Genomic DNA, 24,764 nt, shown 5'->3' with positions numbered 1-24,764 from the left:
AAATGAAGAAAGTAGTACCCAGCCATGACAAGGACCCAGCAGGTTTCCACCGTGAGATAAAAGACATGTTACTCATGGGAGAGTATACCTACCCCGATATTATGAAAATATTGAAGGTCCTATTACCCGCCGGTGTTTATGAGAAACTCAAAGAAAAGGAATGGGAGGTGGGAGACCAAAAGATAGATTGGACAGCATTAGAAAACGAAGAAAAGGCCCGAGCTGCAGGAGCAGGGCTTAGGGAAAAGACTACAGCACTAGCAGGGCTACTAGTGCAGGTACTGCCACGTTTATTAACTACGAAAAAGGAAGACTGGGGTGCAATATCAGCCTGTAAACAAAAGCCAGATGAAGACACTAGTGATTTCTATTCCCGATTTGAAAAATGTTTTGGTATAAATAGTGGCATAAAAGCCAGTAGCGAGTCATATCCACATCTGTTTGTGACAAAATTAGTTGAAAATTCTCTGCTACAAGTCAAGAATAGAGTATTGAAATTCGAAAGTACCTGGCAAGGTAATACCCCATCACAGATGTTACAGATGTTACAATATCACCACAATAGAATTAGAGAAGAACAAGAACATGAGCAAAGACGTATGAAAGATACAAAAATGAAAATGCTTGTTGCACAGTCAGTTCCAGTCGATAGTCATCAAAAGGGTGATTCCGCAGGTCCTGCGAAAGGGACATGCAACTATTGTAAACAACCAGGTCATTATATACACGATTGTCCAGTCCTGAAACATAATATTGCCACAGGTAGAACACATGAGAGACCACGTCCACCTAGACAGGATCAGAATCAACAACAAATGCCTCAGCAGGCACAACCTAGGTTAGCCCCGCAACAACTAGCTCCGCAACAAGCAGCTCCACAACAGATCGTAGCACCACCACAAGCGCAGCCTATTGCTGCTACACAAGCAACAACACAACAGATGTATCAGTATGCACAAACAGATTATCCCGATTATCAGCGATACTCATGAGATAGCCTAGAGAGGGAAGTTGGCTTACCCCTTATTGAGGTTCCTGTAGACCAAGAGGGACCTTATGTACATAGTGAACTATTAGGGGAAGACAGAAAGTTTTTACTTGATACAGGGGCAAGCAGAACAACTATAAGACGCAGTGAAGTTCCAGGGGCACCCCTCTCAGGCTCACAAAATATTTCCCTTGGATTCTCAGGAAAACCTATAATCAATGACGTAACACAACCTCTTCCACTTACAGTCGGTCCATTGACACGTACTACAGATTTATTGCTTACTAAATCATGTCCAGAAAACTTGTTAGGTATAAAAACATTGAAAGCTCTAGGAGCCATAATATGTTGTTCTCCGGAAGGAGTACGACTATTTTTACGTGACTTTAAAGGTCACTACGTATCCAGAGACATGGATCACCGACTGCAGAATTTACCTACACATTTATGGGCACAAGGCCCCACTGATGTTGGTTGCATGAACATTACACCATATCGAGTTACACTGAAAACAGGAATAGTACTACCACGAATGCGACAATACAAGTTACCACCAGATGCTGTAGTGGCTTTACTGCAAATCATTGACGAGCTCATTGCACAAGGAGTGGTTGTCGAAACAGACTCCAATGTATGTAATTCCCCGATAATTCCGATTCTTAAAAGAACGGATCCAAAAGCACCACCAGTATATCGATTAGTTATTGATCTGCGCGAATTAAATAAATGTATTGTACCACAATACCCTGTGGTCCCAGATATCTCCTCATTACTCACAGCTATTGACTCAGAAGCAACGTTCTTCACTGTAATTGATCTCAAGAATGCTTTCTTTAGTGTCCCAATTGATCCAGAAAGTCAATATCTTTTCGGTTTTAGTTTAAATGGACGAAGTTTTAAATTCACACGCGCACCTCAAGGATTTACAGAGAGCCCCAGCATCTATAGCCAAGCACTGAAACGAGAACTTGACAGTATCCACATGCCAGTTAACACTGCCTTGCTTCAATATGTCGATGATCTGCTGATCACCGCCCGAAGCGAACCTGAATGTGAGACAGCGTCACTGACGGTTTTAAAATTTCTGGCTGACAAGGGGCACAAGGTGTCCCCATCTAAGCTGCAATTCTGTGTCCAGCGAGTTGTTTACCTTGGACACTCGCTGTCCAAGGAGGGAAGGCAGCTTACACCCGACCGCATCCAGTTAATTGCTAACATGCCACCACCCAAGACACAAAAGGAGGTGCGGGCTTTTATAGGCCTCACTTCATACTGTAGGCAGTGGATCCCTCAATATGCATTTCTAGCAAAACCACTCATCCAGTTGACAACACAGGAGGCAGCCACATCGACTGTCCTCCCTTGGACTCCAGAACATACACATGCCTTTGAAAGCTTAAAGAAAGCTTTATGCCAAGCACCTGTCCTAGCAACACCATGTTACAGTAAACAGTTTACACTCTTTGTTACAGAACGCGAAGGTACTGCTTTGTCAGTACTCACTCAGGAACAAGCAGGATCACACAAACCATGTGCTTATTTCTCTAGTACATTAGATCCAGTAGCTCAGTCTCTTCCAGCGTGCCTGAAATCAGTGGCAGCAACAGCTTTAGCAATCAGACAAAGCGATGCCATAGTGTTAGGACATCAATTGACAGTACAAGTACCACACGCAGTAGAGGTTCTTTTGAACCGCACACAAACACAACACTTGACTATAGCGAGACTCACCGGTTACGAATTAACATGGTTTCAGCCACATATAGAAATCAGACGTTGTAATACGTTAAATCCTGCCACACTGTTACCAGTAGGCGGAACAGATCCATTGGCACATGATTGTGTCGAAGTCATTACTATCACGACGAAACCCAGACAAGACTTGACAGACATCCCTTTGTCAGATCCAGACTTGACATTGTATGTAGATGGATCATGCATGAGAACAAGTACAGGAGAATTAGTGGCCGCTTATGCAGTCACAACAGACACTGAAGTCATCGAAACAAATTGCATAAATACTTTGTCAGCTCAAGCAGCAGAACTCATCGCTCTGACACAAGCCTGCATCCAAGCCACAAATAAGAAAGTCAACATATACACAGATTCACGTTATGCATTCGGAGTCGTTCATGACTTCGGCGTGCTGTGGCGAGAGAGAGGTTATTTAACTTCTCACGGTGCCCACATCCAACACGGACCCCTCATTCAAGCCCTATTAGACGCGATTCATCTACCTACTGCAATATAGATTATGAAATGCAAAGCCCACACAAAAGTTACCGATATTATTTCTCAGGGTAATGACCTAGCTGACAGAACAGCTAAACAGACTGCTCAGAATCAGACTCACACAACTGACATGACAAAGACAATAGTCCTGACACCAACACATTGCATGACAGTTAAGGATCCCGCCCTTGATGTAATTGACATACAGACACATGCTACACCAGAAGAAATAAAGAAATGGACTGAATTAAGAGGGATCCAAACAGATCAAGGATGGATGACGAAGGAAAAATCTATATGGTTTCTTCCCGACTCAATGGTCCAAGTCATCATTAACACTATACATAGTCCAGCGCACTTAGGAGAAAAAGCTATGCTAGACAGTATTCAGCACATTTGGTTCAACAAACATTTACGAGCCGCAGCTAAACAAAAAGTTCGTACCTGTATGATATGTTGTCAGTTTAATCCAGGTAAAAGCATCCCCGTAGAACAGGGTGGATTCCAAACTCCCGATCATGCTTTTGAAGTCCTCCAGATGGATTATATCCAGATAGAACGATGTCGAGGATTCAAATATGTTCTCGTAGTTGTCTGTGCTCTTTCCCGTTGGACAGAAGCATACCCGGTTTCAGATTACACTGCCCCGACTACTGCCAAACAGCTAGTTCGAGAATTCTTCCCACGGTACGGTTTACCACGTGTTGTCTACTCAGATAACGGCCAGCCGTTCTCATCCGAACTAATGAAACACGTTTCCCTTCTATTAGGCTACCAATGGAAATTCCACTGTGTCCGACATCCCGAGGCGGCAGGTCTCGTGGAACGTCATAATCAAACTCTGAAAATTAGATTGTCCAAAATATGTAGAGAAAAGGGAGTCGATTGGATAGTAGCCTTACCAGTTGCGCTCTTTTACATGAGAATGGTAGCACATTCTCGAACAGGGCTATCCCCGTACGAGGTGGTCTTCGGTAGACCACCAAATATGTGGGGGACGCCTATACCTCGCAAAATCACTGATGTTGACTGTAATATGCTGACAGATTACCTGGCTTCCTTGATGTCTGCACTACAATCTTGTCGTTCACAGGTATCCGCAGCTTTTCCCGACAATACTGAGGTGAAGCCCCATGACGTGGTTCCTGGTGACCTGGTGCTGGTCAGGAATTTTGACCGAAAGACCCAACTGGATCCTAGGTGGAAGTCACCGAAGTTGGTTCTACTCACCACAAGGACAGCCGTGAAAATCGAGGGAAGGAAAGGGTGGTTGCACTCGAGTCATATCAAGAAATTTTATGGACTACCATCCAGTGTAGATACTCAACCCTGTATTCCCTCACAGACAGACTCAAAGCTCCCCTTGGCTGAATTAACAAAACCAGAACTTTACAGACTAAAATTGAGGTCTAGTAAGTCAGACAATTTGATTGTTTAAGTCCTCTCCAAGGTGAATCGGTTGAATTTGTCTCTGACATGTATCCTCTAGACCGGAATAGAGAAAGAAATCATCAGATGCAGCTCAAGAAGCATGCGTATTGTAAATCATTTCGTAGTCACTGCACAGTAACATTATTAATTTTGTTTTTTCTAAGTCTTCTGATCATCATTGTCAGCATCCTATTGCACATGTATTACCCTATTCCTAAACGTGCTTACAATATAACTGCAGAACATTCTTTTAGCGAATTACCTCCGCATGAGTTGTCCTATAGATTTGCGCTGCGCAACAACACATTCATTAGTATGTTACATCATTCCCATCAAACCAGCAATGCCACAAATTGTTGGATATGTGGCCGACTCCCTCCCTATCAGAACTATAAGGGAGTGTTGCCCCTCTTTCCCTATCCGTTCACACACAATGGCTCCTGTGGAGCATGGTTTAGTTTGATTAATTCCCTAGATTCAAATTCCGCAGTTTATCAAGACAACTGGGTATGGGGAAACCTGAACTTAGTTTTGCTTAAAGTCTGTTACCCTAACAAGGAGGGACTTCCCAAAAGAACAGGAACTGATCTAGAAAATGAAGTATATGGATTAGGTAACTTTACACTTAACCTCATGATCCTGAACGTTGAATCTGAAGCTACACCAATCTTGCCCGCCATGTCAGTATTCCCAGTAAAAGGGGAATTATGTATAAGAAAGAATGGCTCCATACACATGGGCCATAGTAAATGCACCACTGTAATAAAATTCAGTGATCAAGGCAAGTCTACATTCAGAGCTTCTCGCCATTCCTACTTTATATGTGGCCAGACCGCATATATACGTCTACCTTTAGATTGGGATGGTACCTGTTACATAGCATTCCTTCTCCCACCTGTTTTCCTAGCCCCTCCTGATTATCACAGAAATACCCATTTAGTACACAATAGACAGCAGAGAGATCTCCCAATTGTCGATTACACTGAAACAGCATGGGAAAAATACACAGATTTCAATAAAGGTTTCATTCCCTATATAGGTACAGTTACTAATAGTAAGCTGATACGTAGATTAACCAGAACCCTTGAAGCAGTAGTGAACGAAACTATTTCCGCCTTAGGCAATTTAACAGAAGAGCAGTCTGCTATGCGGATTGTTGTGCTTCAAAATCGTCTTGTCCTTGACGTCATCCTGGCCGATAGGGGCGGAGCTTGTAGGGTCATCGGATCAAGTTGCTGCGTATTCATCCCAGAAAATTCGCCATCTGTATATAAAGCTATAACTCGCCTTCATAAGATTGTAAGCCAGATACACCAGAATCCAGGCACCTGGACTTGGTCCGGTTGGTTTTGGAGCGTGTTGTCAGCCTGGGGATGGAGAATCCTATCCTTCCTAGGTATTGGCTTTCTCATACTATTCAGTTGCTGCTTATGTCTACAATGTGGGCCAGCGATTTGTGGTCTGTGTGCCAGCTCGTGTATCCCACACCCAAGTTTTCGCTCAAGATCCCGGAAGAAGAAAGAAGAACAAATGATGCTATATGAACAGATCGATGAAGATCGATATCTCCTGAGGGTCCGTAGGGGACAAGGAGGGAATGAGGAAATATGAATTTTGTGATCAGTTATGTCCCCTATCGTAGACCCCAACGGCTCCATGTACATGCTATAAGTACATGTATGTTCCCTCCTGCTCCAGTTTTGAAGACGCAAATATATGTGCGTCCACCGTCAACATGTCCTCTTTCAGATCCGCCATGAATGGGTCAGATATTCCATTCCTAAGTATGAAAGGCCACCGACTTTATGTGGTTCACTTTCCACATTTTACAGATTCAGGCGAGTAGGCCCGAATTCTGTCATCAAGCCTTTTCCTGCTCTCTGCCTCTGAAAGCTCCAGCCCGAGCCTGCATCTGTGTCCATGAACTTTGTCCTACTCCCTGCGCGGCTAACGGTGCCTGATCCAGCCCGTCGCCTGCCAAAAACTGTATTTCACCTTCAAGATTATCTCCTCAGCTCCTCATCCGATGCATTCCTGTCTAGTAGTTTAGGTAAACATTCCTCCAGCTACCGTGCACAGGGCCAGGCCTCGCTGTCCTCATGCAAGTAATTCATAGCCCCGTTACCATGGAATATTCCTACCCCCTCGCATCTAGTGTAGACACTTAGACGCTTGTACACGCACTAACAGTCAGTATAGTCAGTATAGAATAAGATTCTATCCTAAGAGACCTCTCTTTTTGGATAACACAGTTCTTTAAACATAGGATATTAGATATGATTTGGGATTAGGTTGACATAACCCCAGACTTCTGTCTCCACATGTAGAGCTAAATGTCAAGTCCCCTTCTCCCTCTAGTTGCACGTCAATCACACGTCATGCGGCTGCGCGCGCATCTCTGCCAAATATTTCTGCTGACATTGCAGGGTTCTCTTATGGATCCACCCACTTGTGACATCATGTATGATGACGTTTATTGAATTACGCCCATGTATACGCCTCTATTAGCTACGTATGCACAGTTTATCTGTATTATCAGCTGTTACGCCTCTTGCATCTGTTTCACTGTAATGTATTTTCTATAAAACTGCCTATCTGTCAATAATATATGCCCTTCCTTCCTGAACTTTCGTGGTGATGGAATAGAATGCCTACAATTCGAATTGTATTCCTTTGTATAGGAATAAAGCCTTTTAAAACCTCTAATACCACGGATTCTGCCTCTTATATTTACTGAGTTATTCTTAATAGACTTTACCGCATAAAAAATAGTACCGGTAACGAAATATTTACCACAGACAGTCTGTGTCTGATCTGCTGGTGCCCATTTGCTATCGGTCCGGGCGGACCCCACCGGTGAGCATCGCCCAACATGGGGGGCAAGGGGGATCCCGAGAAATGGAAGACCAAGACATCCCTGCGTGGAGGACCAGTCCAGAGTAACATCATGGATCGCTATACCCAGGGTAAAGGGACCCCCGGGCCGGCGGGTGCCGTCACGGAGGACTCAGGTGGGGGTCCGTCCGTCTCCACGGAATTGTCGCTGCAGGACGTTATGGGCGCCATCAACGGCATAAGGGAGACCATCGCCCAGCAGTACGAGGCTCTGGCCCGTAAAATTGACACGGTTGCCATTGATGTTACGTTAATCCGGGCGGATCTCTCTACGACTAACGAGAGGGTTCAATCGTTGGACTTGAGGACGTCCACTCTTGTCACGGATGTATCAGACCTCCAGGCAACTCTTGGCGATCTAAAGTCTGCAAACGACGCGATGTCCCGGCGGCTGGAGGATTTCGAAGGACGGGCACGACGCAATAATATCCGTGTCATAGGTGTACCGGAGACTTCCAACAATCGTCCGGTGGACCTTATGGTCGAGGATCTCATCCTCAATCATCTTGCTCCTTCAGGCCTGAGCAAATTCTTCGCCGTGGAGCGTGCCCATCGTGTCCCTGGCGGTAGGCCTCGACCAGGCGCTCCCCCGAGGCCTATCATTGCAAAACTTTTTCATTACAGAGACCGGGATGCGATCTTGCAGGCCTCGAGGGTGCACGGCCCATTTAAGTATGAGAATTCCTCCGTCAACCTCTTCCCGGACTTCACCCAACTCGTTCAGAAACAGAGAATGAGCTTTCAGGGGGTGAAGCGCCGTCTTCGAGATCTGGACATCAAATACTCTATGCTTTTCCCTGCCAGGCTTCGTGTGGAATATGAAGATCGGACTCTCTTTTTTGAACGCCCCGACACAGTGAGTGACTGGTTGGATTCCCTGCCGGAACCGGGTGACCGAACTGGGCGTACTGGCGGTGCCGAGGGCGGTGGGCCTCAGCAGGAATAATTCTTCGCCCTTTACTTTGACATTTCCTTCTGTGCTCAGCCAGGTTCTACTTCAATTGTATATTTTGCCTATTAATGATTCGTCTGGGTGCGGGTGGGGACGGGTCCCTTTCCTCCTCTAGGGTCTTCTTGTAGCATGGGGTTGTTAGGGGGACAGGCACACTGCAAGTTGGGGGGGCTGTATAGTCCGCAGGGATGCAGGGTGGGGGGGGTGGCAATGGTGTGGGGGTGGGAGGGTGGCAGTGGTGGATGGGTTGTGTGTTTTTTCTTTTCAAGGCGGTGTTATTGTTTTCTTTCAGTTTCAGGTGTCTGGCTGCGTGCCCGGGGACTCCAGCTTCTTGTGTTGGGATGGGGGGGGACGGGTTGAAACTGATGTCTTGGAACGTCAACGGATTGGGGGACCGTATCAAACGTGGGGTTGTGTTGCAATATCTGCGTCGATTGGCCCCTGATGTGGTATTTCTTCAGGAGACGCACTTGGTGGGAAATGTATGTCATGCTATGAACAGGGGGGGCTACCGACTGGTCGCACACTCTGGCTTCACCACTGGCTCCAGAGGGGTGGGCATCTTGCTGCGCTCCTCCCTCCCGCTTGAGATAGACAAAGTTACTCTTGATGATAGAGGGCGCTATGCGTCTTTGACTGGGCGGTGGGAGGGGCAAACTCTTTCATTGGTTTCGGTCTATGTTCCCCCGGGCCTCCAGACCTCCACTTTCTCTGATGTGGGTCGCATGTTACTTGAACTTCCTGATAGTCTCCTGATTGTGGGTGGGGATTTTAACTCCGTGATTTCTGGCGAGTTGGATCGTTACCCTCCCAGGGCCCTCTCGGCCGCCCAGGCGTGGCTCGGCGGGTTCTTGGACACTTTCGGTCTGGTGGACTGCTGGAGGTTGATACATCCGACACAGAGTCAGTACACATTCCACTCCGGGGCCCACGGGAGTCTCTCCAGACTAGATTATTTTCTAATGCCCGCGGCCCAGACCACCCGGGTCTGGGAGGTTAAGCACCTGGCCCGGGGCATTTCTGATCATTCCCCATTGTGGCTCCTCTTCGATACCGGGATGCGATCCGCCGGGCGGATCGCCCCCATTAACCCCTGGTACTTGCGTGACCCCAAGATTCTCAAGGGTCTCATTAAGTCGCTTGATCAGTATTTTCTGGAGAATGAGGGGTCCGTCGTGTCCTCGGTGTCCCTGTGGGAGGCCTTCAAAACGGTCCTCCGAGGACAGGCCCTATCCCTGATCGTGGAGGCCAAGAAAGCTAAGAACGGGGAGGTGGTTGCGTTGGAGGCTGAGATATCGGGGTTGGAGGCTGCCTTGGAGACGGGTGTCACTCAGGACGGGCTCCACGCCCTCAACCTGAAGCAGTTCGAATATAAGTCCCTTGTTACGGATGCTGCTCGGACAATGTATAGGGAGCAACAGGGTAGACTGTATGATGCTGGGGATAAGGCAGGTAAATTGATTGCGTGGCTTGATAAGAAGGAGAGAGTGAATCGAGTGGTCCCCGTGCTTCAGACGTCGGAGGGAGTGAGTGTGACTGATCCTGGTGAGATTGTGGAGTGTTTTGCGGACTACTTCTGTGCTGTGTACTCCCCGGTGTCTACTAGAGATGAGGCTGACTCTCGCCACTTGTTGAAGGATATTGCTTTGCCCTGCTTGTCGGTGGAGGAGCGTGAGCAGATGGATGCCCCGCTTTCGGTTGATGAGATTGCAACCGCGATCCGTTCCCTTCGCTCAGGCAAGGCTATGGGCCCCAACGGACTCCCGATTGAACTCTATAAACTGCAACCGGATAAACTTGCGCCATTTCTCCGTCGTATGTTCTCGGAGTCGCTTGAAATCGGCTCTCTCCCTAATGACCAACGCCTGGCCACTATAGTCGTGATTCCCAAGGACGGTAAACCTCGGGACCGTTGCGCCTCGTATAGGCCTATTTCTCTGCTGAACGCGGAGCCGAAAATCCTTGCTAAGGTTCTTGCAAACCGCCTGCTTACTGTTATTTGCGATCTGGTGCATCCGGACCAATCCGGTTTTATCCCGCACCGGAATACGGCCCTTAACTTGCGGCGCCTACATGGCGTACTTGCAAGGGCGGAGTATCTTTCAGAGCCGGCCATCTTGGTTTCCTTAGACGCCGCAATGGCCTTTGATACGATAGAATGGCCGTATCTTTGGGCTGCCCTGGCAAAGTTTGGCTTCGGGGCGGGATTTGTTAATTGGGTTAAACTCTTATACGCTGCCCCGCTGGCACAGGTGGTCGTTAACGGGAGGGTTTCCCGGCCCTTCGTTCTTGGGAGGGGCACTAGGCAGGGGTGTCCGTTGTCTCCCCTGCTCTTCGCGTTAGCTTTGGAACTGCTCGCTGCTTGGCTCCGTTGGGAACCGTCGATAAGAGGGATCCAGTGGGCCCCTGGCTTCGAGGATCGTGTTTCGTTGTACGTGGACGACATTCTCTTGTACCTCACCTCACCACGTAGGTCACTCAATGTGCTCTTTGACATCCTCACTTCCTTCGGCAAGAACTCTGGTTTGATCATTAACTGGTCCAAATCTTGTGTCTATGCTATCTCCGGTGACTTTCCTCTCTTGCCCTCTCGTTTTCCCATTAAGGCGTCCAGCTCCGGCTTTACGTACCTGGGGGTGTACGTCTCATTGGATCCTGCTGTCCGCTACGAGCATAATCTCCTCTCTCCACTTCGGTGATTGAGGTTAGACGTGGCCCGCTGGCGTAAGCTTCCCCTGTCTCCCCTCGGTCGTGCGGCACTTTTTAAAATGATGTCCCTTCCCCGATTTCTTTACGCACTTCAGAACTCCTTTGATATTATTCCGGCGGCCTACTTCCGGGAAGTAGAGAGCTTACAGAGGAGACTTGTCTGGGGCGGTCGTGCACGTATTGCTCTTGCAAAACTGACTCTCCCCTGGTACGACGGGGGCATCGCGCTCCCGGACATCAGGAGGTACTACTGGGCTTCCCAGCTATCTGCTAATAACCATGCAACGTACTCACCTGGTCCGAATCCGGCTTTCGACATGGATAGATTTTTGTTGCCTGGCGGCAACTTTAACAGAGCGCTTTACTCTCGATCGGCTGGGAGGACCTTAACCGGTCCCACTAAGATTGCAGTACGCTTGTGGAAGGCTGCGAATGTGGCCATGGGCTGGAATGATCGCTTGACGGGCGCGACCCCTTTGTTTGCGTCTGAAAGATTGGGAAGCCTCTGGACGACGAAGGGATTCGAGCGTTGGGACACGATTGGCATCAGCAGAGTGGGTGACCTTTGGGTGAAGGGTGCGGTTAAATCCTTCGCTGCGCTGCAGAGTGAGTACGAATTGAGTGAGAGGGAGTTATTTCGCTACGTTCAGGTTCGCCACGCTTTGCTCTCGGTCATCGGGGCGGGGACTGCAGTCCCTGTGTCTTCGCCACTCGAGGACCGCATACTCGACGGTCACTTGCCCGACAGTAATATTTCCCTTATCTATAAAAAGCTAATAAACATTCGGGCGGATCTCCTCGTACGTCTGCGGGAGGCGTGGATCGGGGATGGGGTGGAACTGGACGACGAGGACTGGCAGTCTGCGCTGTCCTCCCCTCCGTCTTGTACAGCTTAAAATTCTCCATCGTGTCTACGTGACGGGCCCTCGTTTAGTTCTGATGGGTTTCTCTGAAGACGGGCTCTGTAGGCGCGGCTGTGGGCTCAGCGCCACTTTTCTCCATGTTCTCTAGGAGTGCCGTAAGGTTGCGGAGTATTGGCGCCGGGTGCATGCTGTCATGGAATGTGTCACTGGGGTCGCCCTGTTGCCTGAGGTTCGCCGATGTGTGCTGAACGTGTGGGAGCCTAACGATTATAATGCGGCTCAGACTCGGTGGGCGGCCCTTGGGAACATGGTTGCTAAGAGGGACATCGCACAGCTTTGGGGCTCCCGGCGGCCTCCCACCGTGTCATTATGGAAGAAGAACATGGACTGGTGCATGTGCAGAGAGAAGACTGTGTATGTGGCCCGGGGTAAGCCAGGGGCATGGGGTAGAATTTGGGGCCAGTGGAACGCGTACCGTGGGAACATCTGCACAACCCCCCTCGTGGACTCATCTGATGCTGCCTTGTCCCCCTGATCCTGAGGTTCCCGGACTATTGCATTTCACCTGTAGATGGTTATGGCTCTCCCGTCCCCCCCACCTCCCCCTTGATCATCCTCATTGACCATCTGAGGGTGGAGTTGGTACTGTGTGGTCCCCCAGCCGTGGTTAGACGCCTCTTTTTGGATGGTTTCCGCCTTGTCTTTTGGTGTTATTTATTTTTCCTTTTTGTTTGTATTTTTAAAACTTATGTATCCGGATAACTTCGGAGGTGCACCCAATATTTCGTCAATTGGGCTGAGCCCCAGGGGGCCCATTGTTTCCTTGATGTTGTTGATCATGTACATATTAGCGGCCGGCCCTGGTGGTTGTAGGCCCATGTTTGTATTGATTTTTATGTGCAATAAAGGTTTTTCAAAAAAAAAAAAAAAAAACTAATTCAACAAACAGAGACAGACTTCTTTGTTTTAAAGCATGGTACAGGAATAATACTAAGCTCGAAAACAGCACAAGACGTGAATTTCAGAGCAATCGCATCTGTTGCTGAGGAAGACAAAAGAAAGAATCCAATGATTGCATCCAGAGTTATTTCAAGGAACTAGCAAACTTAACGGGAAACAAGTCAATCTTCATATAGATGAAACAGCGCAACTAAGGGACAGGACACACAGCCTAATCACTTTTTTTAGAGTGAGAAAAAGTGTAGCAGGAAACTGAAAAATTTGATTATTGAACATAATAGAAAAAAAGTGACAGGCTCAGCGCCATGGGTTTTACAAGCGGCGTTAATACCCAAACCCAAAAGACCAAATGAAAGGCCTGATTACAAGTTTGGTGGTCCTGGAGCAGGCCACCAAGCCAGCACCCCGCTCCAGGACCATCTAATCTCGTGGTCTGGCCGGTGGTCCTTTGGGGTTCCCAGGGCAGGACCTATCAAAAAGGCACCGCAATGGGAACGCCAAAGCCCATTCCTGTATGGCATGGACTATAAAGTCAATTCCACGCAGGAACTGGGGTGCATGCTCACAGGGGGCAACATCATCGCCCTGAGGCAGCAGTTTCCTCTCCGCCACAGTTTTCATGCCATATATGCTTGGCGGTGCCGCAGCAGCATCACCATGCATATTGCAGCCTCAAGACTGCTGCAACACCGCCAGGTATTTCTGAGCACTGCACCGCCACCACAGCTACGGCAGTCCATCGGACAGGCTCGAAATAAGATTGTCTGTTGACATGAGAATGCCAAAGGGGGCAACTCGATGCAAAAGTCATGCAACCCCCACCCTCGATGAAATAATAGCGAAACCGAATAAATCTACAACCTCACGAAATAACATCTAATATCTGGCTGCTATCAACTGGAATTGGAGGAAGACTCCTGCCAGATCACTAAACCAGCAACTCCTATTGGGCTGCAAAGATACAAGGGCCTACATTTCAGTATATCTCCTGCAGTTAAACTTTTCAAAACCACCATTCAGAAAGTGCTGGAAGGACACCCATGGGTATTTAATGTGAAGAACAACACATTAGCTTTTGCCAAGGAAGAAGAAGCAGCATGACCAATGACTAATAGTTAATCTGAAAAGACAAAAGAGAAACAGGTTCACTCTGAACAAGGCCAAATGCAAGTTGAAGAAAAGTAAGACAATTTGTGGGTTACTTATTCTCAAAACATCGAATTATACCAGCCTACCAGCAACTGAAATGTGCAGCTTTCTGAGGCCTGTAGATTATTGTGGGCAATTTATAAGAAATGTAGTCACTCTCACAGGACCATTCAGATACAAAATGCAAGAGAACATGGCCATGGAGTAAGGAACAGGACTAATCCGATAAACTAAAACATGCCAGGATTGAAAATCTGCAGTATATTTGCCACTTCCTCCTGAGTCTGTCGAGAGACAACAATGATGATACAACTGAGATAGGACTACATGGTAACCTAATTTTAAAAAATGAATAACCAAAAACAATCACCCTAAAAAATGCCTAAAGAAATGTGCAAGGATTAATGTCAAAAACTGGCAACTAAAGCCCTTATCAAAAACAGATGGAACACACTCAGACAGGAGATAAATAAGCAGAAACAAAAAAGAACAATATTACAAACCTTATGAAAAGTGTGAAATGAAGTGAGTACAAAAGATCATGGTTTACTCCTCAAAGAAACAAGATTGTGGCACCAAGTACACTTTGCAGAGACCTGGTTAAGCTAGCACATGAGCGTCACCTGGTAACTATGAAAATAAGAGACTCGTTTGTGATTAAATCTGATTCCCAGGCATGGGTTCAGAGATGCAAGTGAGCAGAATTCACAAATTGCAAACTATCCAGAATGCAGCTGCCAGGTTGCTTTCAGGAACCCCAAAATATAAGTCAATTTCCCAGGTGGTTCGAAAATACCACTGGCTCCCAGTGAGGAATTGGATTAAATTTAAGGCCTTGTGTATTGCGTATAAAACATCACGCAACACTGGACCCCACTTTCTGATCAAAGACCTGGCAGCCTATACTCCGACCCGGGCGCTTCGTTCATCTACGTCATCTCTGTTCACAGTGCCCCGCACCAAAACGGCCGCCTGGGGCGACAAACGCTTCATTGTCGCAGCTGCCAGACTTTGGAACTCGCTTCCCCTTAATATCAGAACCTCTCAGTCACTACTTTCATTTAGGAAAATGACCAAAACGTGGCTATTTGCACAATAAGTCCTTGGACTAGGTTTCATGCTGTTGTTCTTAGCGCCGAGACACCCACGGGTATTTGTGCGCTTTATAAATTTCATAAACATAAACAGAAAGGTCTGGTGTCAAACCACCTCAGCAACATCATCACAAGCGCTACTGATTACAGTGCAGAATCAAAGTCAAGACAGTTACCAAGTGATAAGTACATCCTAGTTCTTAGGGCCATCTATTTGTGCTACCCGTTTGCAGAAACTGTGAGCAAAACCGATGCCAAGGTCAATATTACAAAGTTAAACTCAAAGTTCACTATCATAGGACTCTCAAGGGAAATCAAAACTGACAACAGTCTGACGTTTCATAGTAAACAATTCAAGCAATAAACATACTATGATGGATTTGAACACCCGAGGATCAGACTGTGCTGGTCCCAAGCCAATGGGCAATTTAATGTGACCCTTCAAACATGACTAAGCATCACACAACAAACTAGCGAAGCACAACAGTAAACTATCAAATCACTCTTGAAAGCGTAAGCACATCACTACACTAAACCACTGGAGTGGCCCCACAACTACTGGCTTTCAGGAAGTTGATGGCAACAAGAACGCCACATGTGGACAGGCAAAGAATTAAGAAACAGCATATGGAAAAAAAGATTATCTGGTACAGGAAAAATAATTGGTTTGCCATGGAACATTAATAAGGGATTTACAAATTGGAGACAAAGTATGGAGATGCTAAAAAAGAAGGTTGAACAAGTACCAGTTAAAGTATGAGCCAGACTCCAATGCAGTGGAGAAGAACCAAGAGATCAAGAAAGTAATGGTCACAGAATTAGTCACAATTTTTGAAGAAAATGAAAGACATCAAAAGTCCATGAGTGGTGAAGAGAGCCGGACCATGAAGGAATGTGAGGTTGAACAAAGCTTGTTAGAAAGAGAGAGACAACATTAAAACGCCAAATGCCTACTCCTCACCATCTGCCAAAACCATGCCAGTCCATGTCGGTAACACTGGTAAGGTCGAACGCGCAAGTTGAGTTGTTCTCATAGTTGATGGTTCAGGAGCAATGTGAAGGAGCACGCAGACCTGCACAAATTATAAGTAAAGACACTCCAGCCATTTTAGATGGCAGATAATGCAAGGTGCTATTTTCTGTGTGAATGTATCTTTTGATATCGTATCCTGTCACCAATTTTTGAGCTACCAGGGCCAGTACAAAAGCAAAGTATCATGACAAAAAAGATTTTAATGGCTTTTAATCACAAATTAAGTCATGTATGGTTGATCCCGCAATGAATGTATGCATTGTGAGAAATTTCTTGACTTATTTCCTGATGGCAAAAATCTTTATCCCTGCTGCTTCAAGGATCATCTTTGATAGAAAACAGTTTTCGCTCAATTGTTTTCCTGGAAATTGTGAAGATGTCCAGGAAGCAGCAATCATGTTATATTTTCTCTAAATCCACGGACATCTTACTCGTGCATTTTAGAAACAAGCATTTACAATGCAATGCTATTGGCATTGCTCATGACATTATTTTTGTTTATGTTTTTGTTTTTAAAACATTTAAAGAAACGGCATTGTTATTTACAATGTCAATAGCTTAATCACTCACAAATGCGAGACCTATTACATTTGCACCCACACAGAGACACACACAAAGCCACCCACACACACAGAGCCACTCACAGAGCAACCCACACACAAATAGAGCCACCTACACACACACACGCAGTAGCCCACTGACCTATTTACATTATGTGGTTTTCCGCAACTGTATAACATCGGCACAGCAGGCTTTGTAATCTGAATATTTCTTGATTAAAGAATACTAAAAACAAATGAACCTCAATATAGATCTCACTATAAAGTGCAAGTGACTATTTTCAGAAACATAATGGTCATAAAACAATGGCCAGCAAAAGATTTTTAACCAATCCCACAGTTCTGGCCTGAGGTTTCTAAGGCTAAAAAGAAACATTTAATTACATTTAGCAGCATCTACAGGATAACACAGACCCATGCAAGTGAGCCCTAGATATTGAAACTGCTTCAATAGTATATAAAGTTCTGTAATCTGAGAGGATAAAGTGCTAGGTATGGTACAGGACTGATGATAAAAATAAGCACTTCGTCGTCGGAATGGTTGGTCTGTCTAACTATGGGCAGGAGAATTTGGTAGATTACATAAAAACGTTCTTTGAAGACTGCAGTGCTAGGGGTGTTATTAATGCCAAGCCAGCACAGGGACAATAGAAATGTACCACTCTAAAACAAGCATACTCGAGGGACAGAGGTTAAAGTACTATAGTAAACAGCTTAATTTGAGCCGGTGCTTTCGGGTGCTTAGCACCTGCACTTTTTTTTACAGGGCCGGGACTACTGCTTTTTCTCCAGTTGGTGGTGGTCCTGAACTGAAAATAAATTAAAAGCTTTAACTCATTGGTATATTATGTCAGCACTTTACTTTCTAAAAGGGACGTGGAGGACTACTTTCCATGATTGGATTCGGCTCATGTCACCCTTACTACACTACTGGAATGACTAATATAGAGCGTTCAATCGAAAGTGTGGCATAGCTCAGGGAGTTAAGGCTTTGCTGCTTTAATTTGTATGCAGTCTGTATGTCAAAGGCTCGACGTCTAGCAAGTCTGAGTCGCGTTTCATTTTTCCAAACACATAAACATTAAAAGTGTTGTTCCTGGTTATATTATCATCTGAGGCCGCATACATAATGCATAAATAACTGGTCCATGGCAAGTATACATGGACCAGCACAGAGAAACAACCCAGGCATTCAGAAGCGGCAGGCTTCTGAAGAAAATGTGAGCCCCGGCACCTATTCTTTTACAAATTAAGCACTGCTATATTCCTGGTAGGGGCAGGATAGTTAAGACTGCCTCATTAAAACGAGCATCCAAGACAAATAAAACCAGAATAAAAACGATAACATTCCTCTAGCCGCCTAACCGCTGTTTTCACGGGTAGTCCTTTGTTCTTTGCCCTTTAACCTCTTCGATTACAACAGAAGTAGAAGAGCTGGTTATGTAAAACAACACAGGGAACTTGGAACTCTGTTGCTCTAAACCAGGGATACTCGGGGACGGAAGTTACGCATATTACAGTAAACAGTGACTTATTCTTTTCGGTGCCTTTGCTTTAAAACAGTTTTGTCGCTTCTCCTGCTTCCAAACCCATATGCAGCCCCTCCAAGTCTCTTGCTGGTGTCCTCACAGAGACGTCTCCTCTCCCTATTCCCGCTGGGGGTCGCCCTGCAAAGCACTCTCTAACTTCCGTGACGTCTTTGTTGCCACGGTTAGCGGCTGTCCCTGGGGAGGCTCGCGCGGGCGGCTGGTGCTCACGCGTCATCTTAGTTCAAGCGTCATCACGTGGACGCAGGACGCCAAATTGCGGTTGCTGCGGCGACGAAGGTTCATGTAGTTGATACAGGACACAGCGTGCGCTTAAGACACGGAAAGAGGCTTGAATATGTGCGTTCTGGATGTCGCCATCTTAAAATATATCGACGGACTTTTCATGAAAGCAATTCTCAGATATGAAAATAGAGTGACAACGGAGGACCCCGGCCTAAGATTGGTATAACAACACGGGGGGAGGAGACCAGAGCAGCAGCCGAACCCGGGAGCCGAGAGCAGGGGGAGAGGACGCCATTAACACCACGGCCTTTCTCCGAGGTCAAGCAGAAATGCCTCGGAGAAACGCAGCGGCGTTTTCGGATTCGGGGGCGTGTTTTTCTTTCTCTCCTCTTGCCATTGGCTGGAATGTTTACATTCAGAGGAGAGAAAGAAAGTAAAAAACACGGCCCCGAATCTGAAAAAGACGGGGCTTCTTTGGAGAGACAAAGCTCTTCTCCAATGGCTGACCAGCATTTAAGAGGCCAGCCAATGGAGAAGAGGGAAGAAGAGGGGCGGGTTAAAGCCCCACTTCTAAAACGTTAAATCTCGCGAGCGAGACTGCGCAAGCGCAGCCTTCGCTAGCCGAGACCTAAAAAGTTGGATGGGTGGAGATAAACACACTCTCCACAGAAGCAGTTTGTCAGTTGAAGCCACTGTGCTCTACTGTAGCTTCATCACAGACTTTCAATGAAGAACTAGAATGCTAACACTCTGTACTGATGACAAAGGACATACACACCCGGGCACCAAGCTGCTGGAACAGGAGCTGTGGAACTCACCACTGTTGCAATTGGAAAGGCTGCAGGAACAATTAGAACATACAGTTTCATTGTATACTTTTTATTTTCAGAGCACATTTGAACCCCACTCTTTTCAAATGTGAGGAGATGGTCAGTATTTATGGGTCGATTTAGAGTTTGGCAGACAAGACCATCAGGGCGTTGGAGTTGCCCTGTCTACCAAATTTTGAGATGTCCGCCAGCCCAGCAGACATCTCTAGCATTGCAAGGAACCACCGTCACGTTGGTTCCTGTCAATGCATTCATTGTAAGTTTGATGGACCACTCTGACATGACAGAGCCGCAGGTCAAACGTAGATTTTTTTTTTATATTCCAAAACAAAAAAACAAAGTGGGATTTTGTTTTGGAAAATTAAAAAAAAAAAAAAAAACAATGCCACCCTCGCAGTGAATGTTTTGGGGCCATTTTGCGGTTTTCACTGACCCTTACTGCCAGGTTTTACCTGGCGGTGACAGACAGTGAAAACTGGCCATGTGTTGGCCCACTTTAAATCAGGTGGGTGGTCACATGATCAAACCTCTGTTGGGCTGTCAGACGTTTATATCACAGCTGAGGCAGAGCAATCTCCACTGTTGGTATAGAGCTTGTCCGTGCCCATTTCTAAATTATGAGGGCAGACCATCAGGATGGCAAAAAGGGTACTCTATCGCCAGTGCGACAGAGTACCCTTTTCGCCAACATCTAAATCAGACTCCTAAGTCTTATAATGGCAGAGTATAGATTCAAAAGGCTCAAAACAGTGAAAATGTCCAATCTTCATCTAAATTCCCTTTCTTCATCTGTTTCCTCAGACTATCCATTCTGTCATTTTTCAAAATTAGATTTTTAAATCTAAAAAAGAATCATTTAGAAAGGCAATTAAGTACTTTGCTAGTCTTCTAATGTAATGTATTGGAATTGATGGTTTCGAGAGGCAGGATTCTATTTGCAACCAGATCAGATCACATATTCCCAATTTATAGGTTTTACCTGGGGTACCTCCAGCCCGATTCCGATGACGATCTCTTCATTTTCACATGTGTCTTTCACTATCATCCAGGAACTGCATTCTTCTCATCCTGCTTCACTTCTCCATTCTCTACGGATTTTCTTACTATTCCCTGTGCTTTCTCGCTCAATTTTAATCTTTACCTCAGGCTGCATCTCTTTCTTATTTTTCCAGCCCCCTTTCTGTCACAGACGTTTGCCTGGTCCTTCTTCCTACACCTCTGGTATCACTCACCTCTTCTTCTCCCGTCAGAGCCCTAACAGCACTCATCTACTCATTCTGCTTTAACCCGCTGGTTTGTAAATTGTTGTTCTTCCATGAATTGTTAAGTACCATCCCCTAGCGTTGGTTTTTCTATATTGTTCTTGGTAAATCTTCTGGCATAGTGCTTTATAAAAATGCGTAAAAGGAAAATAAAATAGAGAAATAAGCCTTGAGGTACATCCTACCCAAATCAATTATATGCGTTTTCAGCTGACAAAGATCTGAAAGCTGCTCTGTGTCCAAAGCCCAACTCACCAGTGGCCAAACCCATAACTACTAATTCCATCCCCCTGATATAGCTCTGTAAAAGAATTGTTGTCCAGAGATTTTAATTTTTGATATGTGTTTTTGGATCATTAGAGAAGTAAGTAAGCTTAGGTAGACATTGCTGATCCAGGCCGAATTTTCCTGGCTGACATTTTTAAAAATAGCAGATATGTTGCAGTGATGATGCAATATTTCAGGAACCATGAGACCTACATACTTCATTTTGGTATTGGATATCTCCTCAGAGCAACCCTTCTGCCATTTTCCATTATGGCAGCTCTATAATGATGTATTTTAGTCATCATATTGGTAATTTATTTTAATATGGTTTATGTTTTAGGTTTTCCATTGATTCAAATTCGTTAACATGAGCGAAGCAGATGGCAGCAGAGGATCGTTACCTCCTGACAGAGTGTTGCTAACTACAAAATTTGAGGACTCCTTCAACAAAGAAAAATGTGTCATATGCCAAACTAATTCGACCGAAAAACTAAAATTAATTTGGATGGACAGAAGAGAGTTTGAGATGCTGCAGAAATACTGCAAGACGAAGTCTACAAAACATTGAAACTGATGGGTGAAGAGGATCAAATATTTTATCATTGTAACAACAAGTGGTACAAATTGTATACAATGGAAAAAGCATGAAAAAAAAATCATTAAAAAAATAGCAGAAACCAGTGACCCACAGCAAGAATCTGAGTTTTCCGAAAAAGTGACTAGAACCAAACCCAATGCCCAACCACTAAGAAGATCGATGGCTACCCCTCGTCTACCTCCAACAACTGATCAGAAAGCAGAGGATATGCAATGTGTTATCTGTGGTTTAGCCAGAACAAGGGCCAAAGAAATTGACCAAAGAACAAAGTACAGAGTATGTGAGTCTCAAGGGCAAACATGTTATCTGCAGCTAGTTTCTTCCAGGATGAAGTTTTCGGCCGAGTAGCTGATCTAAACAGCGAGATGAATGTGTTTGCAGCGGATTTGTATGCCCACACGTACTACATGCCTGCATACATTCGAAAACATGAATGTACAATGAGCTCCCAGCAACAACGTAGGTTTAGGGGCCAGTCCACTAACTACTTTAACTGTCCAATAATTGCTTTAATTGCGTAGACTGTGTTAAACCATAGACTCTTTTTTACTCTCTAGTCCAATTTACGCCACACCCAGGCATACATGTTAAGCTGGAGGAAAAACACCTAGGAGAGGGTAGGTTTAAAGGGACCGGGTAACAATGATGGATTGTGACATGAAAGAAATCAGCAATGGTAAAGATTGCACTAAACGTGTAAAGCCCACACAAGCTAAACAGAAAAAACGATTCTTCTAGCTGACGTAAACCCACAGAAGCAGTGCCTACCTTTTTGTCGTAGTCTCGATCCCACATGTCATTGATGGTACAGCCTGCCCCACGCATCAGTACAGCTCCAGTGCCAAAAAGTGCCAGCATGCCCAGGTCAGGAAGGCAGCCAGATTCTGCTGCCAAGCCGATGCTCCAGGTGCAAGGTAAGTACAACAGCCATGTACCTGCAACAGAAAGACACACAACAGATTGGTCAAAGCTGTTATGATAACATAGATTAAAGATATAAACCAGAATAATAATAAATAACAGGTCTTCGGTAACTTTCATATGGACACGATTTGTAGCCAGAGTTCCCTGTAACCAAAGTCTACTTCACGCGAGGCTGCTACCCCAATTCACAAAGGGAAAGGGGTCTAAAGGGGACTCTCCCCTTTGTGAAATCAATTAGAACCCCAACTTGGGAGTCTGTAACGGACCAATAGTTTGCCACTGAAATTATAGTTGAAAACCATTGATAAATAATCATACTAACTCGAAGTTTGGAAGGAACAGCCCTTACACAATCCTTCCAAACTGCAATTCACTATGAGTCAGTAACCTCAATATGCAATTTTGGAGAAAAAAAAATCTGAATCACAAAATGGTGTTATTACAATAGAAAATGAGTGCAAACTGTGATTTTGCCAATTGCAAGGTTATGAGTGCCAAACCCGTTGTACATCCTACCTTTATTCCAGTACGATTTTGCTGTTTTTTTCCATTACTTAGGAGTATATAAACTTTCACCAAAAATCACTAAAACAATCAAACTGTTTAAGAATTCAATGTAATTACACAATCGGTCATAAAATCATATTTTCTACAATTTGAACTGACAACCCAAAATAGTGATGTCTTGTGTGAGAGTCCTACAAAGTCATCAAAGATATCTTGGAGGTGAAGGAATCAGTCTATTTCAAAAGACCAGTGTGTTGTTAAGATCTTCACCACTTGGGGTGGGTTGTGGGTAGTGCTTGCGACTAGCTCCTGCCCTGCCAGGAACTGACTGATTTAGATTCCTGAAACGCCCCCTTTGAAGGGCAGATTCGATGACATTTTGCAAACAATAACGGATACCAAGACCACACTGAAAGGAAAGATAAATAGTGTGGTGATTGACGTGGGGATCATGTGTGTCGATCATTCAAAATTCGCTGAAATTGTGACAAATTAATTTTAGCATCCCTGAAACCCTCTCTGCTAGAACTGCAAACTCAGGTCAGAGCCATGGCTCTGTAGGTAAAAGAGTTACAATGCACAAAGGAGGACGCAGAATGGCGACAGTTAGTAATTGGGTGCCTGGTTGACTGGGGTACAAGCCCTGGGCAAGCAGTAACCATAATCCTAGTCAGGGTAAGTCACAAACACACCCTACATTAACATGTGTTCACCCTCTGGTAGCTTGTCACAGAGCACTCACGCTTAACTTAAGAGGCAATGAGTAAAGTATTTGTGCAACACTTCAAACTGTAAAACAGTGAACAGACCACACAAAAAGATTCCAGACCAGGTTAGAAACGTAGCTCACAATCTAATTAATAAAACAAGACCACCATGACAAAAATCCAGTAAGTAGAACTTGAGATATTTTTTTTTTTAAAGAATAGCTGTAAAGTAGCGGTTAGAAGCAGTAAGCACTTCTTGCGATATCTTTGCCCCACGGACTATGACAAAGTTAAAAGTTCAGGCCAACCGCAATGGAGCTCGGGTCGCATACAGAGACCCAGTGAGGCCCACTGAACAAAGGTACCTTGATCCTGGTTGTGTCAACATCGAAGATGCGTAGTGCAGCGAAACGATGCGTCAGTGTCGATACCCACAGCAGAGGGAATGCGTGGATCTTCTCCACGCAGTAGAGGATATGTGGCAATTTTCCCCTTGCAGCAGTGGTGATGCGTTGGTTCCGAAGGCGATGCAGTGATTCTGCTCCCGCACCATGGGGTGCGCCCGTTCTGAAGGCGATGCACTGGTTCTGTTGCTGCAGCAGAGGATGCGTGGATTCTGCTGGGAGCCCACTTCCAAGAGTCCAGGAGTGCAGTGGCACCACTTGGCAGGGCAGACTCACAGATTGCAGAGTCCAGCAGCAGGATGGTTGGAAGTCTTTTTTGTGCCTGGGACTTCAAACCAGGAGGCCAGCCAGCTCGCCCTTGGAGTCGTACATAATTTCTTTAGCAAGAATGAGAGGTCTGAAGCGGATTGTTCTGTACTCTTGGAAGCATTCAAGGTGGTAATACGTGATGTCTCCCTCAAGACTCTGTTTGGAGTTAAGAAGGTATTGACGTGACAGATACTGAAAAAAGAAACAGAATGAAGGGAACTTGTGGCTGGATCAGAGCTCGATGTGGCGACTCGGAAGCGTAAGTCAGAGGCTTTCAAGGTGCACGCAAATTTAGTGGACAGAATTAGCAGGGTCCAT

At 45.6% G+C, this 24,764-nt stretch overlaps 1 protein-coding gene across 1 annotated transcript in view; it reads right to left on the bottom strand.

Annotated features, from left to right (window-relative positions):
* Positions 1–24,764, bottom strand: part of COQ2 (coenzyme Q2, polyprenyltransferase) — a 377,885-nt gene that overhangs the window by 269,063 nt on the left and 84,058 nt on the right. Inside the window, exon 3 of the mRNA XM_085641189.1 lies at positions 22,364–22,530. Within this exon, the coding sequence (XP_085497315.1) occupies positions 22,364–22,530 (167 nt within the window). The remainder of the gene's footprint in view (positions 1–22,363; positions 22,531–24,764) is intronic.

The sequence above is a fragment of the Triturus cristatus genome, chromosome 2_2, assembly GCF_964204655.1.
Source record: "Triturus cristatus chromosome 2_2, aTriCri1.1, whole genome shotgun sequence".
NCBI lineage: Eukaryota > Metazoa > Chordata > Amphibia > Caudata > Salamandridae > Triturus > Triturus cristatus.
The sequence above is the reverse complement of the archived record's forward strand: the minus strand, read 5'-3'. Positions and strand labels throughout refer to the sequence as shown.